This window comes from Centroberyx affinis, unplaced genomic scaffold (genome assembly GCF_046629955.1).
Source record: "Centroberyx affinis isolate AG114_WGS23_722 - 3 ecotype Tasmania unplaced genomic scaffold, CSIRO-AGI_Caff_v1 ptg001130l_1, whole genome shotgun sequence".
NCBI lineage: Eukaryota > Metazoa > Chordata > Actinopteri > Beryciformes > Berycidae > Centroberyx > Centroberyx affinis.
In genome coordinates, this window is record NW_027279669.1 from 36,571 (window position 1) to 55,051 (window position 18,481).

Consider the following 18,481-nt stretch of genomic DNA (forward strand, 5'->3'; position numbering starts at 1 on the left):
CACAGGCAGGATGGGTCAAGCCATCGAGAGGCTTGACCCCTGTGTGGATAGTTTTAGCGTCACCTGGTAGAAATGCTGCTTTCAGGGACTTTTCATTCTCCTGAGGAAAAAAAAAAATCTCTGGGAAACACAGGAGCCAAGCGCACAGGAGCAATTCAAGGTGAAACTACCCCACCTGCTACAAGGACAGAGACGGGGACAGCCCCTATTCTTGGTCCAGGTAAGGATAGTAATGTGGATCTAGACTGATGGCTTCAGCAAACAGGAGGAAGTTATTTACATTACAGCGCCGGAGCTAAAGTGGGTTTGTTCAGCCCTGCTGCTTCCCAGAAAATATTGGGGTCATGCTGGCCTTAAGGAACAGGCCTGCTCTGCAGAGGAGTCAGAGGTGCAGATTCATTAAAAATACATTTGTGACAGCGGAGTAAAAAATGGCTGTGCTTCTGCTCTGGTCCTCTACTCCCTCCCCGTGGTCATTCATCATCTGCACTCATCGAACCACCAGGTCCTTGTTCACTGTTCATTATTCTCTCTCTCTCTCCCTCCCTCTTTCTCTCTCTCTCTCTCTCTCTCTGCTGTACTCTCTCACCTAGTGCTTGGGGGGGAACAAAACGTAAAAAAAAAAGTTATTTTTAGGAGATATTCAAGGCACATTTGGAGATAAAGCTTATGGAGAGATGGTTGTCATTTGAGAATGCGCTCATTTGAATGCTTAAAACCAACAAGATAAGACACAGATCCACTCCATCCAGATTTTACAGCAGGTGCCGGAGTCTAGTCACTCATGGAGGATAAAATGAAGAACGCTGAAATAATGAACACTGTGTCCAATGCTCCAGTCATTTATTAAACTATGTACGTTTTGACTCAAGTAATTGGTAAAAAACTTAAGTCAACACACTCTGAGATAAGATAAAATGAAACTTTAATGATCTCCATGGGGAAATTGGGTCACTGAAGAAGCATAAGACTACAATATAGATAAGAATACAGCAAATGGAACATATTGAAGACAATACCACAAATGGTTATGAGGATGAAGCTAAAGATACAGCATCTCCATCATGCTAAATACAGAGCTCCGACTGGCTCCAAAGGTTGCTATGGTGACCACTGACACATTTACAGGTTATCAAGTGTTTGCAGTCTCCAGGTATACACATTTAGATGGTTTATTACATATATTGGACATAGTTTAAAAGGAGATAGGAGCGAGAGGAAAGCAGCGAGCCGTGTTTTTGTTTTGTTTCATGTTAACCAACAAATAAAACCAACCACAGCGTTCCTTGGTTAATGGTGAGGGATTTGTTGACCCCACTGACTGCTGGATGGTGTGGACTGGAGGGTAATTGGAATCAATTTTGATGCCCTTATCGCCATAGTGACAGGTGCACGGGGCAGCGGTGTGAAAAGGTCAAGGGTTGAGGCAGCTCTCCCAGGGAACTCGAGATGCTCCAGGCATAAATATGTCATTCCTGAATCAATTTCACATTTGAAACATTTATTTATACGGGGGAAGGCTTGCTGAGGGTGCATGCTCTTGTTTTTCCAGCAGTGCTTTGCTTCACACATTCAAACCTGGGAGCTCCAGTCAGCAGGCCAGGGGGTTAAGTAAGTTGTTGAGGGAAAGGAGGCTGTTACTCGTTCACTTTCTCCGCACAGATTTTCCCATCCAGGCCAGGGATTCACACCTGCAACCTCCCTGGCTCTTTCGTCTGTTCACCCAAACCCGATTAGACACACACACACACACACACACACACACACACACACACAGGTCAAAGCACATCAATATTCTTTATCATTCTCTGTGCTCTGTGCTGTATAATTAACCCAGGTCTCACAGCCATGGGTTTTCGATTTGACCTCACCACCTCTTAACGTCATATTTTTATCCCCAGTCTCTTGGCCTATATTTGGAAAGTGTGTTGAGAAGAAAATAAGGTATTTACATTTTTTTTTTCCACACAAAAAGTCTAGCTCACATTCTTGTTTGAGAGAAACAATGAATGAAGACTGAGAGAGGAATGGGAAGAGGAAATTGAGGATAAATGGGGAATAAGGAACGGCAACAAGAGGGAATTAGAAGATAGAAGAAATAAAAAAGGAATGAAAAAATAGGACAAAAGGAGTAGCAAGGCTTTAATTCCTCCGTAGGTATGAATACCATATATGGTCGGTGATCAATAAAAATTACTTTTAGAGGATAGCAAGAAGTTCTTGGCTGACTTGAAAATACTTTTGTTGAATTATGAACTTCAGGCAATGATTTTTTCCCCACATTGGATATAAATGTTGTTTTTTGTACATGTCTTGTACTTTGTGAATGAAATGATTGTTATTTTGATCCTGAAAGTTGACGTTTGCCTTGATAGAATGGCTGAATACTGAATGAAACTTGCATTGACCCATAGTAAACATGCAGAAGTCTCTGTTATTTGAACCACTATTTACACCTAAGCCGAGTCACTTGTCATGTGTGCAGTGAATTCTCTATATTACAGAGTTACGGAGGAGGAAAAGTAGTTAGCTTTACTCTCATAGGTTTTCTCAGGAATAAGCAATATAACAAATTCCTTTAAAAATCTATCGGTGAATTTGATTTCAGAAGTATTGGTCAGCTCGACACGCTGTAAATAAGACATTTCTTATTGTTTTGGAAGTCAGCGGTCCTGAAGCCCAGGAATTCATTCTCACAAAGCCTCTCCGGGGGTTGTCTCTAATGCAATAACGGACCTGACAAATTGAGTTCCTTTTATTGCATCGAACAACAATGGCAGCGAGCGTGTCCTTGACTCAGAGGAATCACAGGTGTGTGCCTGAGGATGTGTCAACCCTGCCTGCATGCAACACTCAGGAGAGGCAGCCCAGCAGCTCCTTATTAATCAACAGCTTGTTGGGCTGCCAGCCCCCCCCCCACTTCCCTTTCCCCTTCCCCTTCCCCCACCTTCCTCCTCAGATTCTTCCTCCTCCTCCTCCTTTAGAATATCAGCCTCCCATTCTCGTTAGGAGCTCAGTAGGAATGAATCATTAACAGAGGGGTTACTCGTTAATTAAGATCTCTCCCAGATGCTTTCGCAAGGGAAAGAGAGGAGAAACAGGACAGGATTCCAAAAAAAAAAAACGGTGTGAAAAAGTAAGGTGACACACTGGCATGCAAGGAGAATTCAGTTCTTAACCCGGTTTCTCAAGTAAACGGGTTTTGGTTCGAAGCATGTAAACATCTTACCTGGGTTGGAATAACCTGATTAAACATATCTTACACCTTTTACTTTTGGTTTTCGCCATCTGCACAAAACACAGCGTTATGGTACATTTTGATGTCAACAACAAATATGATGGCGAGCAATACATACTGTTACTCTTACTGTATGGATCATCACTTCTTTCCCCTGTAACAAAAGTAACCTCAGTCAAACAGGGAGAGGGGAGCTGACGGCCGAAGCTTTTCATACTTTGTTGCTGGCGGCCTGTTCTATCTGTGGACAGGGATATTCTGTTAACTGGTTTATTCATGGCAACAGGGAGACTCAATCACAGGGTATCAAAGGTTCATGTACAAAGCTTCAGCCGAATAAAACCTTAAAGGTAAAATCCATCCTTGGATACTCTTACACTGTTAGATATCACTTTTGCAAAGTTCATTCCAGTGTTTTTTTTTTGGTGTACCCACTTTCCCTCAACCTGCCTCGTCTACTTCCACTTCAGGTAGTGATTTCCTGCATTTCCCAGAATGAATTTTTGACAAACCCCAGAGAATGGGCGTGAACTTGTTGCTGTCAATTAAAGGTGGGTGAGTTTGTGAACATTGGGGCTCATCGCAGCTGCGCCCCCTTAGTCAAAACACAATGTGGATGATTGCATTATGGACTATTGAGGAGAAGAAGTGCTTGCTCTTGGATTCTGAGGAACTGACAACAAAATCTGGTGTTTACTGTTGATATTTTAGATCGATGAAGATTTTTCTGCTTTTTTTTCTGCTTCTGCTGCAAAGTCCATTGTAGCTGCGCTGGAATGTGGTGTATCACCATTCGTTTTTGTTTTTGTTAAAGTGTTTAAGTGTGGATTCTTCCTTTAACCAAAGTATGGCCAATAGCCAGGTCACACTGTGCATGTAAACCGAGCCAAAGTTGAAGAGGAAGCCGTTGTGGTGCAATGAAATGGAAGTGTGTGTGTGTGTGCGTATAAATGTGTGTGTACAAGATTGCTGCAGTAATAGAATTTCCATTCATGCTTTTCCTAAGAGGCCCACGAGGCACCATAAACAAATAGATGACAAGGTTCTTATCTCAAGGGCTTACTGCTGCACAGCCATACACACTTGAGGACAACAGACCATTCAAGCTAACCAGAGTTACTGCCTCGTGATAATAAAAGCCAACAGGGAGAGAAAACTTGACTGCGAGTCGACATTCTGTGTGCACTGCTTTGATACTTTGTGTGCTTAATTTGAGGAGCACCTGTTTTCACCTGGGGTATGTGTGAAATATGAAAATCAGGTGTTTTACATTCCAGGTGGTGCATAGTATCACTTTAATTATTCTAGTTATATTTGCTATGCAAGAGCCAACAAACAGAAAATAAATCTTTCACATTCATGAGCCTTGTTTCACATTTTTAGCAATTCCATATCCTATTAAGTCAAGCGCGCAGGCTGTGTTACAACGGACATTCTGTCTGCAAGATGAGCTGAATCTTGGGCAGGAAAGCCAGGAAGATAAGTGTTTGGTGCTCATTAAAATGGGTTAAGACTGAAGGTGTCATGTGCAACACCCTGGGAATATGCACAGTGGAGTGCCAAAGAAGGAGGGCGGGAAAAGCAGGAAGATAAGTGACTTGTCTGGCTGGATAAATAACAGCAGGGTGATGAAGTGATCTCCCAGAGAGCAGCAGGGCAAACAGTAAACAGAGGTGTGTGTGTGAAAGAGAGAGAAAGAAGAAAACCTACAACATGAAACACAAATGGAAAGATGGAAGAATCTGATAGGTTGCAAGTATTAGGACTGACAAGAATAGCCAATCTCAAAATGCTTGATAGTACTGTTTATACAGATGCAAAGGGTTCAAAACATTATTATTATTAACTTTATTTGTAAGAAAACATCTTGCCACAGAAAATTTCAAATCAGAGGAAATCTTGTAATGAAAAGCAGGACGACAACAAACACTTGCATGTTGGAAAACCAAAAGAAAATGTAACAACAAAAATATTATCAGTCATAAAGTGAGCAAGTTCAACAGTCAAAGATCAAAGCTAAGATACAACAGAGCTGTGGAGTTTTCTTGATACCCTGCAGCCCACATCTTCCATCTTTTCTCTTACAGGTTCACCTCAGTGAAAACTATATTGCAGTAGCAGTATTTATACATAAACTGCAAAAATGTACATCTTATCAAGTCATTTAGCCTTGTACTGAGTCTTTAAATCTTATTTTTCTTTGTGCAAGTGATATTAAATTAGAACAAGTGGCGCAACTTGCCTTATTTTCAGATACTGACACATTTTTTCAGGATAAATCTTGAAGCAAATGAAACTGCATTGGAGTGCAAAAATCTCAACCTGTTAGCAGATATTCTTACATTTTTCAAAAAGGTTAAGATTTAAAGACTGATCAAAACATTGTAAAACCTGTTCAGATGGATATTTATGCAGTGTAGAAATATAGGAATGTGACTCTGTAGCTTGCTGGACAGTACCAGGGTTAGGGGTTCAGTTCCCATCATATGTTATGGTAACATCTGTAAAAGTCAGACTGGGCTACTGGGTATTGGTGCATAAACTGAACCAAGGTATAATTACATGAGGTATGTAAGCAAGTAAGGTGTCTCATATGACCTACGATCTGTATTACTACATCATTTAACATCTACAAGAAAATAACTATATCATTTGTCACTTGACTCACGTGTTTGTCACATCTTGGGTCACTACACTCATGATTCTGAAACAGGAACAAAGTTGTAACATTCAGTTTCACAATTGATGCAAAAAGATCCAACTGATGCAATCGCTCAGTAAAGTCTACTCTGCAACTACAGTATCTGCATTCATAACGCTGTAACAGCTATCTCCGAAACCTTATGTGATTTGCACACTAAAATTGAGGTGCAGTGAGTGCGTGGTCAAAGTGATATCACACATTATTCATTGAACATTGAACACAGAGATGCTGCAAATGTTAATGCAAACCGTTCAAGGTTTAACACCCTTCATTTAACATTCACCTGTGAAAAAAAGTAACGCTTGCATCTACTGTCTTCCTACAGTAGGAACATATTGTAACAGATCATCAGCTATCAGAGGCTGTACAGTGTGTGGTCAGTAGTTTATGGGGACACAGAGATATTACAGTAGGCAAGAGAGTAGAGGAAGTTAGTGTAGCGTGGAGACTGATAAGCAGAAGGCAGACTTATGGCAGTCTTAGGCTCCTTCACACATGGGACAATAACTATAAAGATGACAACTTTAAAATTGTTTTCAGTGAGCAGAACGGAGTGTGTTCCCAACACAGTGCTGACTATAAACACAAAGTGCTCTCACTGCATGATCCCTATAAGCACAGTCAAATTTCTCTCAGAGCTTTTTTATTTTGTGCCAATAAGAAGTGAGTAATCAATCAAAGTTTAATCTTTGGAATAAACAGGTGCGTCACGACTGCATAGGTATTATTAGTGTGAAAGAGAGAAAAGACTATAAATATTCATACTTGTAGGTGTCTCTTATAGTTATAGTGCTAGGTGTGATGGTAGCTTTAATCATTATTTTGCATATATGAGCAGTACATGAGCAGTGCCCCTGCTTAGTGTGCTGCACTGTACCATTAAGTTCTTTTCTCATACCGCTTGTTGTCGTGTGAAAACCTTCGTAACTGCAATTTTGGTGATTTTCATGTTTTCACTTCAACTGAAGGATTATTTGGTTTTATATGAGCTGAGATAATGAATGAATTCTACAACCCCTGGGCTTATAAAATGCTAACAAATCCCACTGGATAAACTACAAAAAATGCACAGTGGTCGAGTCAAAAATGAGGCTGATTTGCTTTGGTCCTGAAAAGCACACGTTGAAGATACAAGGTTTTTAGCCGACAGAGACAATATATTCCAAACATCATATACATGTGCAAGATAAGGTCTAAGGCACAAGTTACACTGGACATTCATTTCAATTCTCTAGTGTATTTAACAACCGACATGACAACTGACACATGAACTTCAAGCATTACGGAGCTGTAAAACAACGACTAACTGCAGGATGAAGAAGATAGAAGATAAATACTGAGTGACACGAGCAGAACATGAGCATAACTTACAGAACACAAAGAGAAACGGACAAGTCTCTTAATGTCCATAAGTGCCGCGTTTGAAAGGAAGACTAATTTGGAAAGAAAAGTAAACTGCGAAAACTGCTGTAGACTCAACAGCTCCATACAACACCTACTGTACCTCCGCTTTAAAAAAAAAACAACAACAAAATAATAGGCTACAACAATAGTAGCACAGCATGGAGGTGAGCAGAGCAGCATTTCCTTTGCATTCATTCAGCAGTGGTGCGCCATCACAGCAGAAAAAATTACCACCACTGCTAAAGAAAATGTGAAATTAAAATGAGTTTACTTACGGCAAATTTCCCTCTAAAACCCAAACAGTGCGGCCATAATGTTTAGAGTTCATGTTTTTACCACGATAAAGTATTCAATTTGCTTTTAGTGCTGCAATCTGCACTAGGACTACAAAACACTACAAAACGGATGTGGAACCAAAACGAAAATTACCCCCTAAGCACCACTGCTGCATAAAATAACATGGGAAGGAAAACACTGCGGAGTTCAGCGCCTTGCTCTCTCAGTACGGGCGGACGGCTGGTTTGCCGTCCTGGGCCTGGTTGAAGGGGTTGGCTGGGCCGGACGACTGATCCTGCTGGTCGATGGATTGGTAGGCATCTCTGTTTCGTGTTACAGAGGGAAAACCTGCAGAAACAAGCCCAAAGTCTTCAACACACACACAACCCCCCGCCATGCAAATGTATTATTCATAATCGTATCCGTTTAGAAACACTATGACTAATCAGGACTCTTGTTCTGGAGCGCTGACGATTGTTTATATACATATTAAAAATACTTGCACATGTAAGTAAATCTCACATTGAAGTTTAAAGGTTCTGCACAATCTTCACAAATGTTTTTTTTTTTTTTTTTTTTAGTGGTTCACACTCATTTCTTCTCATATACAGATTAATGACACAGTTGGGCAGATTTGTTATCTTGACTCGAGCATCTGGCACCCTCTGGATAAATATGGATTATATTGTTGGAAACTAACTTTGCCAACATACAGTAAAGCACAAACCGCCTCTGATGAACACTGGACTGAGAAAACAGCAAATTACATTCAAAATGTTTCTTTCAGTGGGACTAAAATTTATCAGATTTCATCACTTGCACAGTGCTTTTTAGATCCACCAGTGTTTGATCAGCTACTTACACTGTGGCTATTTGTGGAGAACTGGGCAACACGAACGGACCACCATGAACGATCTGAGATTGAGTGCGAAAAACTGATTATGTTCTACAGCTTTCTGCTGTAGAGACTTCAGACTCTAGTAATCCTGAATCCTTCTGAAATTTTTACATTGAAAACCTATGCATATGAGTTCCTAGGTAGAATATAGGCAAACATGATTTATAACACATTTTGTGAAGGCAATATACTGACATAATCCATCTGGTATATCCTATAGGAATCCCTTATGAAGCTCTACACAATAAACAGTCCCTGAGTCCGGCATGGTCAGAATACCAATGACATTTCTCTGAACTACGAAGGCCTGCATACTCTCACCTGTGCCATACTGCACAGCCCAGAGTCTTACTGCATCAGGAATGCACATATAATGCTAATCAAAACTGCCATTTAATTTCATTTAGGAGAGTTAGCTTTTCCACAATTGGATGCATTGAAAAAATCATATTAATTACAGCTATGTAGTTATTCAAAATCATAAGCGCATAAAAATGCATTATTGATTCTAAAGCACTACACCATGTTGAGCACAATAAAATCAAGCCAAACCTTAAATCACCTGTTAATTTATGTATATTTGAGTATGCACACGCAATGCCTATATTCATTGCCTATTATGAGTCAACATTATGTTCAATGTTATGTTAATTAGGCCTGCTTGAGAATGTGCACCATCATGCATCTCTACTTTAAATATATGCAAACAGAATATACAAACACAAATGAGGTGCCTGGAGAGTAGCAGTATGAATAATACATAGATGAAAACTTGCAAAAACACATATAAACACATATATACAGTAGAAACATGAATACAAACATACTGTACTGACACTGACACACACAAGCAAAGCTCTGCAGGTATGATAAGTATGGGAAGGTAGTAATGATTGATGAAGATGTCAGGCTGGGAATAGGCAGATGGAGACATGGATGGACATAAACAAAAACAAAGAGATGGATGGACAGAAGAACACACCAACAAGAGAGCATACTGTATATGTGAAGAAACGGGGGACAAAAACAGAAACAAGAAAAAAGTTAGGTGTACTTTCTTTTTAGTCCAGCAGCCGTATTTTTAATCTTACTTCCAGTGCGGAAGGGGATGGGAGAGGATGATTGAAGGAGAGAAATGGTGAAAAGGAAGAGGCCGGGAATCAGTAGCGGCGGGCAATAAAGGCACTGTCAGCACTGTCCGTAGTGCATCGACTGTCCACAGAGGTCTCTAAGTCTGAGAGGTCAAGGGTCAGCAACGGAGGAGGAGAGGAGAGCAGAGCGACCAGAGGGAAAGAGACAAAAGACAAATGATCAAATAATAACAAGAACAACATGAGAGACAGCGAAGGCAGACTTCACTCACAGGCAGGTTAAACTGCAAACAGCACGAGAGATAGTGTGAGGTTTAGAGATGATGGTGCACTGAGAACAGGTTGGGGAAATGCAGATTTCAACAAATTCCTATAAACGGTAGGATGACACATTAATTGATTCTGTAACCACGAGCAAGCAGGGAGCATTTAAGGATAATGCATGGCAGGTAATTTGTACTTGAATGCTTCAAAACTCAGAACTGAAGTCCTTATTAAGCAAAGTAAATGTAAAACTAGAAACGCTGTCAAAGTCACATCAAAGCCAGAGTCATTTAAGCCAGCACAAGAGGGCCGCCAATCAAAATTCAGAGGCCCCTGGATACCTGAATCAACAATTCGCCCACACACACCTGATTGCCTTGTTCCCAGAGTGTGCTGTGCAGCAGGGAACCACGTTAACATCAGCCATGCAATCAGACAGCAATTAAAACACACATTGTCTCAAACTAACATTAGCTACATTCATCAGCCCCTACACAGCCAATCAAAGTCAAATGGATGTACCTGCTGTGTGTATGGGCCATTAAACTAAAAATCACAGAGAGAACAGATTCATCAATATTCAATTATCCCCCAAATAGTATGTATTGTATGTATTAATAACGGTTTAACCGTGGTAACACAGAAGTAATTTCATTACTTTTCCCTTTAATGATTAGTGTAACAAATTGCTATTTCAATTTCAGTGGTGATATTACAGTTACGGATCAAAAAAATAAGCTATTAGTTTTGTCAGCACTTACATCCCCACACCCCCTGGTTCGGTTTTGTCATACGCTGAGCTAGTCTAGATGAGAAATGGCAGAAGACTTTACTTTCCCTCTATGGAACTATTCTCATTACTTTGATTTTATCAAGCAAGGACAATGGATATCACCACTATTTGGTTTCACCTAATCCTTCACATAGAAGTGCACAGGCAATGCAATTGAGTTATCCCGACTTTTTGGAGGCAAGAGAGGATGAGAAATGGAAAAGTAATATAATGAGTAGTGCAACAAATTCTTTCTCCCAGGGAGTAATAAGTAATAATATTTGTTTTGAAATGAGTAATGAGTAACAATGTGCAGGATTTAACAGTTCAACAAGCCTCTCACCTTGGTGGGATTTCTGACGGAACGGCTCTTGGGAGAGAGAGGCAAAGCCCACAAATCAATGGCCTCACACGGTTAATCAAAGAACATATCTCCAGTATGCCCTGACCAGTCGATGGAAGAAGTGTGCTTATCATTTGTTCACCCACAAGGAGTTTGCTACGCTGAACGGTCGATACATGATACATATCTACTACTGTGCACACATACTGATACAAAGGTACAGCTGGAAAAACTACGGAAACCTGTGCCATTTTTCTATAATTTTTTCAGCTTCTCCAATCAAAAGCGGCATGAATCAAATATATTCCTCCACGCAGTATGAACGGAGTCAGATTGGGGACGATAAACAGATGATTGTCTCATCAGTCATGAGAAAAATTATTTACTTGCTTATCCAAAGTGCAGGTCTGATATTCCACTGCATTAGTCTTGTGACTGTAACTCAATTAGCTTGACTGTGGTATCATCTGCCAGCGGTTTAGTACACAGCCTTCCAGTTTGTGGTGAACTCCACAGGCCTTTCATGCCAAACAGCATAAAACAACACAGAGAGGATCTCATGCCTTTGCTCAAAACGCTGCTGGGCAATGTAATGGTATCTGAGGCACATGCATCACACCGTTCCTCCAGTTTTTGGTCACTCTCAGGACTGGGGATCATTGGGAATTTTCTTTTTCATACAGATACTGGTTCAGATCATTCCATACTTGTTCTAAAATAAAACTTTTACCCATACATATCCTTGATGAATGAATGCCTGATTCATTATGTAATGAGATAAGTCATTTTCTGCTCATTTTCTATGCCATCTGCTTTTCTAAATGGAATTAGCCCATGCTCAATTGATTTCCTCAGCAAAAATCCCCAAAGGCTGGAAGGTAGCTTCAATTTCTGTTGTAAAAATCCCATCTTTTCAAGGTTTCCAATATCTGTTGATGTCTATATCAATACCAAAAATCTGCACAGTACAAATAGGTATAGGTTCCTTGAGACCCAGCCTTTGTGACACCAGAGAACAGCCCTCCACTCCTTATCTTATCGTACATGAATGACTGGGAGATATCTAGCAGCACTTACCAAAGTTGACGTTGTAATCTCCTCCACGCTCACGGTACATTTGGTAGACAAAGAAGCAGGACACGGGTTTGAGCAGCAGGTTTAGGATGGCCATTCCCGCGCTGAAACGAAACGTGTCCCTGTCCACCGCTAATTCGGACAGCGGATAATAGATCCCAAAATGGATGATGTCAGTCAGTATTGTCACGGTCATCCCGATCAGAAACTACAAGGAGAGGACAAGAGAAATGTCTTACTGGACCATTGAGTAGACGTGAGGTCCTTTTGTCCTCATACCATATGTTAGAATAGAAAGTATTTCTATGCAAACTGTCAATATGTCTCTGCAATAATGCCACAGAGAGATTATTATATTTGCATTTACTGTATGTGGCAAATAAAGTGATTCCTCTGATATTTATTCCATTTCTGACTGGAAAAGAGATAAATATCAAATTGGATTCACACTGGACACGTCAGAAAGTGGAACCAGGAAGTCAAAATGAAAACGGCAGGCAGTACATGAGGAAGTAGGAAATAAAAAAAACATCTTCAGCTTCTTGTTGAGGATGAATGGGGGAATTATTTTCTGGATCCATAAATTACTGGTTTGAGTTTTTACACCCAAATGAACTTTACACTAGTGTTGTCAGTTCTGAATCACAAAAAGTACCATTTTCCCCCAAAAAAATCCACAGGTGCTATCCTGCTCTCCTGGCCACCTTTACCTTTATCTCAGAGGAAAGGATATAAATATCTTGGGAAAGTGAAGCCAGGAAATAATCATAAAACAAATGCAGGCAGTACATGAATAAGTAAATTAAAACATCTTCAGCATCCTGTTCCAGTGATTTGTCCAATTATCTTTGAAACACAGGCCGCTGTCTTGCATTGTGTAACCAGCTGCTTTAAACACGCACCAGAAAGAATACCGTGGATGAATTGCTTTATTTTTTCCAACCTGCCTACTTGACTTCGGCCAGCTCAGTTCACCAGGCTCTTCCCTCTGAGAGACCCTGGATGTGAGCGACATGAATATAAGACTTTAAAGCGCATGGGGTGCAAGTGTGGCCTGGTGGAGGAGAGACTGCTGTGTGACTGGAAGCTTCACAGGTTCAATCAATCCTGCAACAGTCAGAATCCATTACTGTGAAAGTGTCCTTGAGCAAGACACCGGATGCCTAGCTTCTCAAGAGAGGTGCCACTCCTGGCTTGCTTGTGCACTCAAACCCCCCCTTTGGGTCTCTGCTTTGGTTTGCATTGCATATAACATGCGTTCTCACATGATGTGGAAATCTGCTGCTGTAAACTGACACACTCTGGAAGTCCCAACGACTTTGCAATGTGTGCCTGGAATTAAGGGAAGGCTATCTTTCTAGAGGGGATGCTCAGAGATTGTCCTAGATTCCACACACAAATAGGTTAGAGCGGATACGCAGCGCTATGCCTATAGATAGACTCCTGTACTGTCACATGACGTTGAGATCGCAGCCTACATGGAGCAATCAAGGCAAAAGACTCACCATGAGCACAGCGTCAATCGAGTCCCTCTGAGCGATGGCCCACACCCCAACTGCTAAAATGCTGAAGTTCCCCCAAGCAAAGGAGAAGGGCAGCCATGCCATGCATCCCCTGCAGCAAATACACACATGTACAGTTCATACAAGACAGACTGTTAGGCAAACTCAAGGAATTATGTCTGACAACACACAGTATGGGAAGTTTATGTTTAAAGAGTAGGCCTGCATCGAGATATTAGGTCAAACTGTGCGTGTGGTTATGTGTGTGTGTGTGTGGGTGCGTGTGTGAAGAGAGAAGAGAAATTCCTCAGGTTTGTGAAAAAGCCTCATTGGAGCCAAGCAGCCATTCTTCACACTCACCACACTGTCAGCAGCCAGTGCACCAGTACTATGGCCTGTGATCGGGAACAAGAAACAAAAAGTGTTGAAGAGGAACACCGCTCAGTTTAGTTTCATGTTGAAACTGTGATCTAGGACAGTCCAGTCCATGTGTGTGATCACTAACAGCTCTCTCCCGAAGCCTGAAACTGGAGAACTCAAACTTGTGTTCACTTTGCACCAGGTATAAAGCCTGGAGCTGCTTCAGGGACAATGAATGTGGGGATCGATTTCATGGTTTCAGAAATTGTTGGTTCCAAATTAACTGTCTTCTAGCGTAGAAACATTATTTTTTCCCCACTTAGGGAGCAGTGGGAGTTTTTACAAACTGTATATGGACTTCCCTAGACTTTATGAATATCATATAGGACTTATTCCCTTGAATGGTGTTCCTCTTTATGGTTATGATATGACATGAGAAACTTTTTGTGGCAATAGAGGTGGTTAATCAAGGGTGTCAATTCACTCCCTGCATCTCATATCATTTACCACCAAAACTTCAAAACCAACTTATATCATCTACATTTCCAGGGACAAACAGTGATGACTGATAAGACATTGTTATTTGGTTAATGTGATAAACAGAGGGGAACATTGATCCTGAATGCTCTCCTGGTGGGATTTTTTTCAGATGGGCTTCCAAGTAGATTTCTGGACATGTTTGCTTGATCTTTGCTCCAAATAACAATGACAAAAACTACAAGATCAAATTTTGACTCTCTTAGGTTGAGGTCAGTGCCAAACTCACGTGGTTAATATTGCCATTAATCATGGCTTATGAATTATGAGCAGTCTTATCACTATATTTGTATTTCTAACATGTCCATCCTTGTTGAAGTCACCTAGCTCCCATCACTGCTCCCTACAATATGCCTTTGTAGTCTGTCTTACGTATTTTGGATACTTAGAAAAGCAACGTAAGTGCGTCACCTCTAATTTACAGTAGGATAAATACCTACCGACAACGGTTATTCGCCCTCTGTTGCTCTACAGTTGGCTACAACTCCAATACATAACTTTCTCATTCATCCTTTTTTACTTGTAGTTTATGAAAATCAACCAATACAAATGCGTTGCACTACTTTAAAACAGTCTAATTCTGGATCTAAAGCAGAGACCCGTAGTTGCCACAAATAGGAAACTTGTGCAACATCCACTGTGACTGTACCGGACGCGATAACAGCTACAATGTAATGCCAATCACTGTGGTAAACACAGTCAGTAGCATCCAACATTAACATAAAGTAAACATCAAAACTTACCTTCAGATTTATGGCAGGGATTTCCATAATATTTGGCCAACGCAGATCTTCCTCGGTCCCCTTTCACTGTATCAACTTGTTGAGGACCACATGAATAAAACAAAAAATGCAGGTTTTCCTTGACTGAAACTTCTCCCCAACTCCTCCCTCGGCTCAGTCTGCAAACACAAACCATGTGACAGCAGCCTGACCGCTCCCATGTGACTCCCACCCTCCCCCGCCCCCAGCCCCCCGCCCCCCCGCGCCTCATACAGTTCAGCCTGCGAGAAATCATATGAGCGCTAAGCATTGGTCACAGTCTTTATTCCCAGCTTCCACCGAGGCTGCTGTACCATCACCAGCAGTTTACTATGAAGGATCAGGAATGTAGCATGTGTGTTTGAACGGCTCAAAATCAGACAGTCAGTCATCACATCTCCTCTTTTAGGCTGACTGAGGTGTAGATAGCTGGAAAAAAACAAGATAAATTTTACTTTATCTTGGTTTAGTGATTTATAAAGTTAATGAAGTTTGTGACTGGAAAGCAGGGTTTGACTGATGGGTTTTTGAAGGCTGATATTTTGTGGATTTAAGATGCCTAAGTGCTGATATTCATCAATATCCTTTAAATTTGTTAATTTGCATGCCAGAAAATACGATTCAGTGTTTCCACCTCAGAATGGTATTCTTGGCAGGGTGGAAAAGCCTCTAAAACAGCATTTAGATCAAGAGACACTAACACTGTCTATTGCAAGTAATGTTAATGAAATGATTTTAAGTGGGTTAGGAGCTCCTTAAAGGAAAAATCCACCCAATAACACTTTAACACAATTTAAAAAATAACAGCTATTGGTGATGTAACTTTCTGGGCCCACTTTGTTGTTTGGTGGTGTATTGTTTTGTTCCTGTGGACAAGTGGCCAATCGTAGATGATGTGAAATATTTCCAGCTCACCAGACTCAACGTTTTGCACTGATGTTCAACAATCATACAGGGAGAAATCCATCGTAGAAGAGGAAGAGACTCTGCAGTGACAGCAGCCACAATAGACCAGAATGCAATGCAGCCACAAGACATGTTGTGTTGTGAGTAATGGGCATGACTCAGTATTTCTCCACTGGAAAGCCGCTCGCTTCACTATCACTATCGCTCTCTCTCCACCTTCATGTATAACCCACAGCGGAATGCAACAAATTCAGGCACGTTCTCTGGGGGTTGTTGAAAGGCAATCTGGGAAATGTAGGAAATCACTAATTGAAGTTAGACGAGGCAGGTTGAGGGAAAGTGGTTTCACCAAAAAAGTTAATTGCATCACTTCATCACAAAATAACTCCTGGAATTTGTTGAACATCATAAATTGATGATATCTAACAGTGTAACAGAATCCTGTGAGGCAGATTTCAGGTTTTGCAGACTGCCAGAAGCTGTTGAGTAAAATCATATCCTTACCTCTTTCATATCAGCAGTGAACAGTATTCACAGGCCAGTTTTTCTTAAAAGGGTCTTAAATCGGCCTGATATAGCAGCAAATCAATATATTGGTCTACCAACAGCCTACTGCAGACCTGCAGAGTTGCAAATGAGCCGCCCTTGAGCAAGGCAGTTAATCCCCACCTGCTCAAGTGGAGCTGCTCAGTCGCTGACAGTATAGAGTGTAGTTGCAGTGGGCTGCTGCTGGATATGAATGAGCGTTTGCATGTAGTTTTATCTCCGCCTGCAACCGCTCCCCTCAGGCCGTTGGTGTAAACAAGAATGTCTTCTCAGTCAGCTTTCCCCTCTAGATAACGGTTAAAAACCGCTAACCCTCTCTTATGTTTCTCCTTTGCACTTCCATCCTCCAAGATGTCAATCCATAACATTTGTCTCTGACTACACTACAATCAAACACCATTAACCTTAGTAATCACAGTTTGTTTTCTGGATAGCATTGGTTCACAGAGGCACTTTTATGGTCTAGCTACTACACACGTTGCACAACATGTATGCTAATGTACACAATATATTATAGTTGTCTATATTTATTTTTCTCTGGTTCTATCTTGTCCTCCTACTTTCGCTTCCTAAAAGGAATTACAGTAAAATCTATAGCAGAGTAAACTGTGCTCTTGGCTGACAAATCCTCGCTGTATAATAATCCCTGGTGAATTCACAGACAGGCATCTTCCCTCCAGGTGCGGTTTGCACTTGAATCCTCAGTTATGAGCTGATCTGTCAGTTATTTTCTTAACAGGCAGCCATCAAACCTCACTTACCCCCCTGTAAGATCAATATAATCGCAGCAAGACAGATGAGCATATTGTAAAATACTGTGCGGATAAATTGTTTTTTTTATTATTTGTTTTATTTAACCTTTAATAACCAGGTTATCTTGTTGTAATCACACATCTCTTTTCCAAGGAAGGCCTGACCAAGATCACAGCAGGACATTTAGTTACAGGAGTTGTTGTTGTTTCACATTAAAAGGAGAAAACATTGTTTATATGCAGACCACCCACAGATTTTTGATCCATTTTTCAACGAGAACAGGAATCGAGCTCCTACGCGGCGTGACAGCACAGGAAAATAATACTCAATTGAACAGTCAAATCCACAATTTTAACACATGATTCAGTAGTCGTGTAGTATAGATCCAAACTAGACAGATTATGATGAGGCTGTAATCATCACACTGTTCTGTGTTGGTGTTTAAGGGGCATTGCACTTTCACTTTTATATTGTTCGCCCTCAGGTTTTCACCACACAGATACACTCCAGTTTCTCCAGTTGAACAGTATAGAGAAAATACTTCATTGGCAATTTAGAAAGTCATCTCTTCAAGAAACACTTCCCATCCCCCCTGCCTTCCTCTCACCCCTAAATCACATCCTCCTCCCCTCTATTTGCACCTGATCATGCTCCTGCCCTGTATATGTATATGTAATATATATGTACTGTATATGTACTGTATATGTATACAGTACCAGTCAATAGTTTGGACACACTACATTTTTCTTTATTTTTTACTATTTTCCACATTTAGAATAATAGTAAAGACATCAAAACTATGAAATAACAAATATAAATTATGGAATTATGCATTGACCAAAAAAGTGTTAAACAAATCAAAACTATCTTATATTTTAGATACTTTAAGTAGCCGCCCTTTGCCTTGATGGAAAGGCAAAGGCTTTGGAAAGAAATTCATACATAGGCATCAACTTCACTATTTATATTTGTCTAAAAAACAAATTTAAAGCATTTAAGCATAAGCCTTTAGGTCAAAATGAAATAATGAGATAATAATAATGAAAAACATA

General features: G+C 40.7%; 1 protein-coding gene across 2 annotated transcripts; it reads right to left on the reverse strand.

Moving 5' to 3' along the window:
- Positions 1-5,090: 5,090 nt before the first annotated feature.
- Positions 5,091-15,343, reverse strand: agtrap (angiotensin II receptor-associated protein). Of its 2 annotated transcripts, none has more exons than XM_071523931.1 (5): positions 15,207-15,343; positions 13,927-13,961; positions 13,570-13,678; positions 12,068-12,272; positions 5,091-7,970 (listed from the first exon to the last, which is right to left on the reverse strand). In XM_071523931.1, the coding sequence occupies exons 1-5, from the start codon at positions 15,231-15,233 to the stop codon at positions 7,846-7,848; spliced, it is 501 nt and encodes a 166-aa protein (XP_071380032.1). In that variant the 5' UTR covers positions 15,234-15,343; the 3' UTR covers positions 5,091-7,845. The 2 variants fall into 2 exon arrangements, with proteins under 2 accessions (XP_071380032.1, XP_071380034.1); XM_071523933.1 differs by lacking the exon at positions 5,091-7,970 and adding an exon at positions 9,389-9,754.
- Between the last annotated feature and the right edge of the window lie 3,138 nt (positions 15,344-18,481).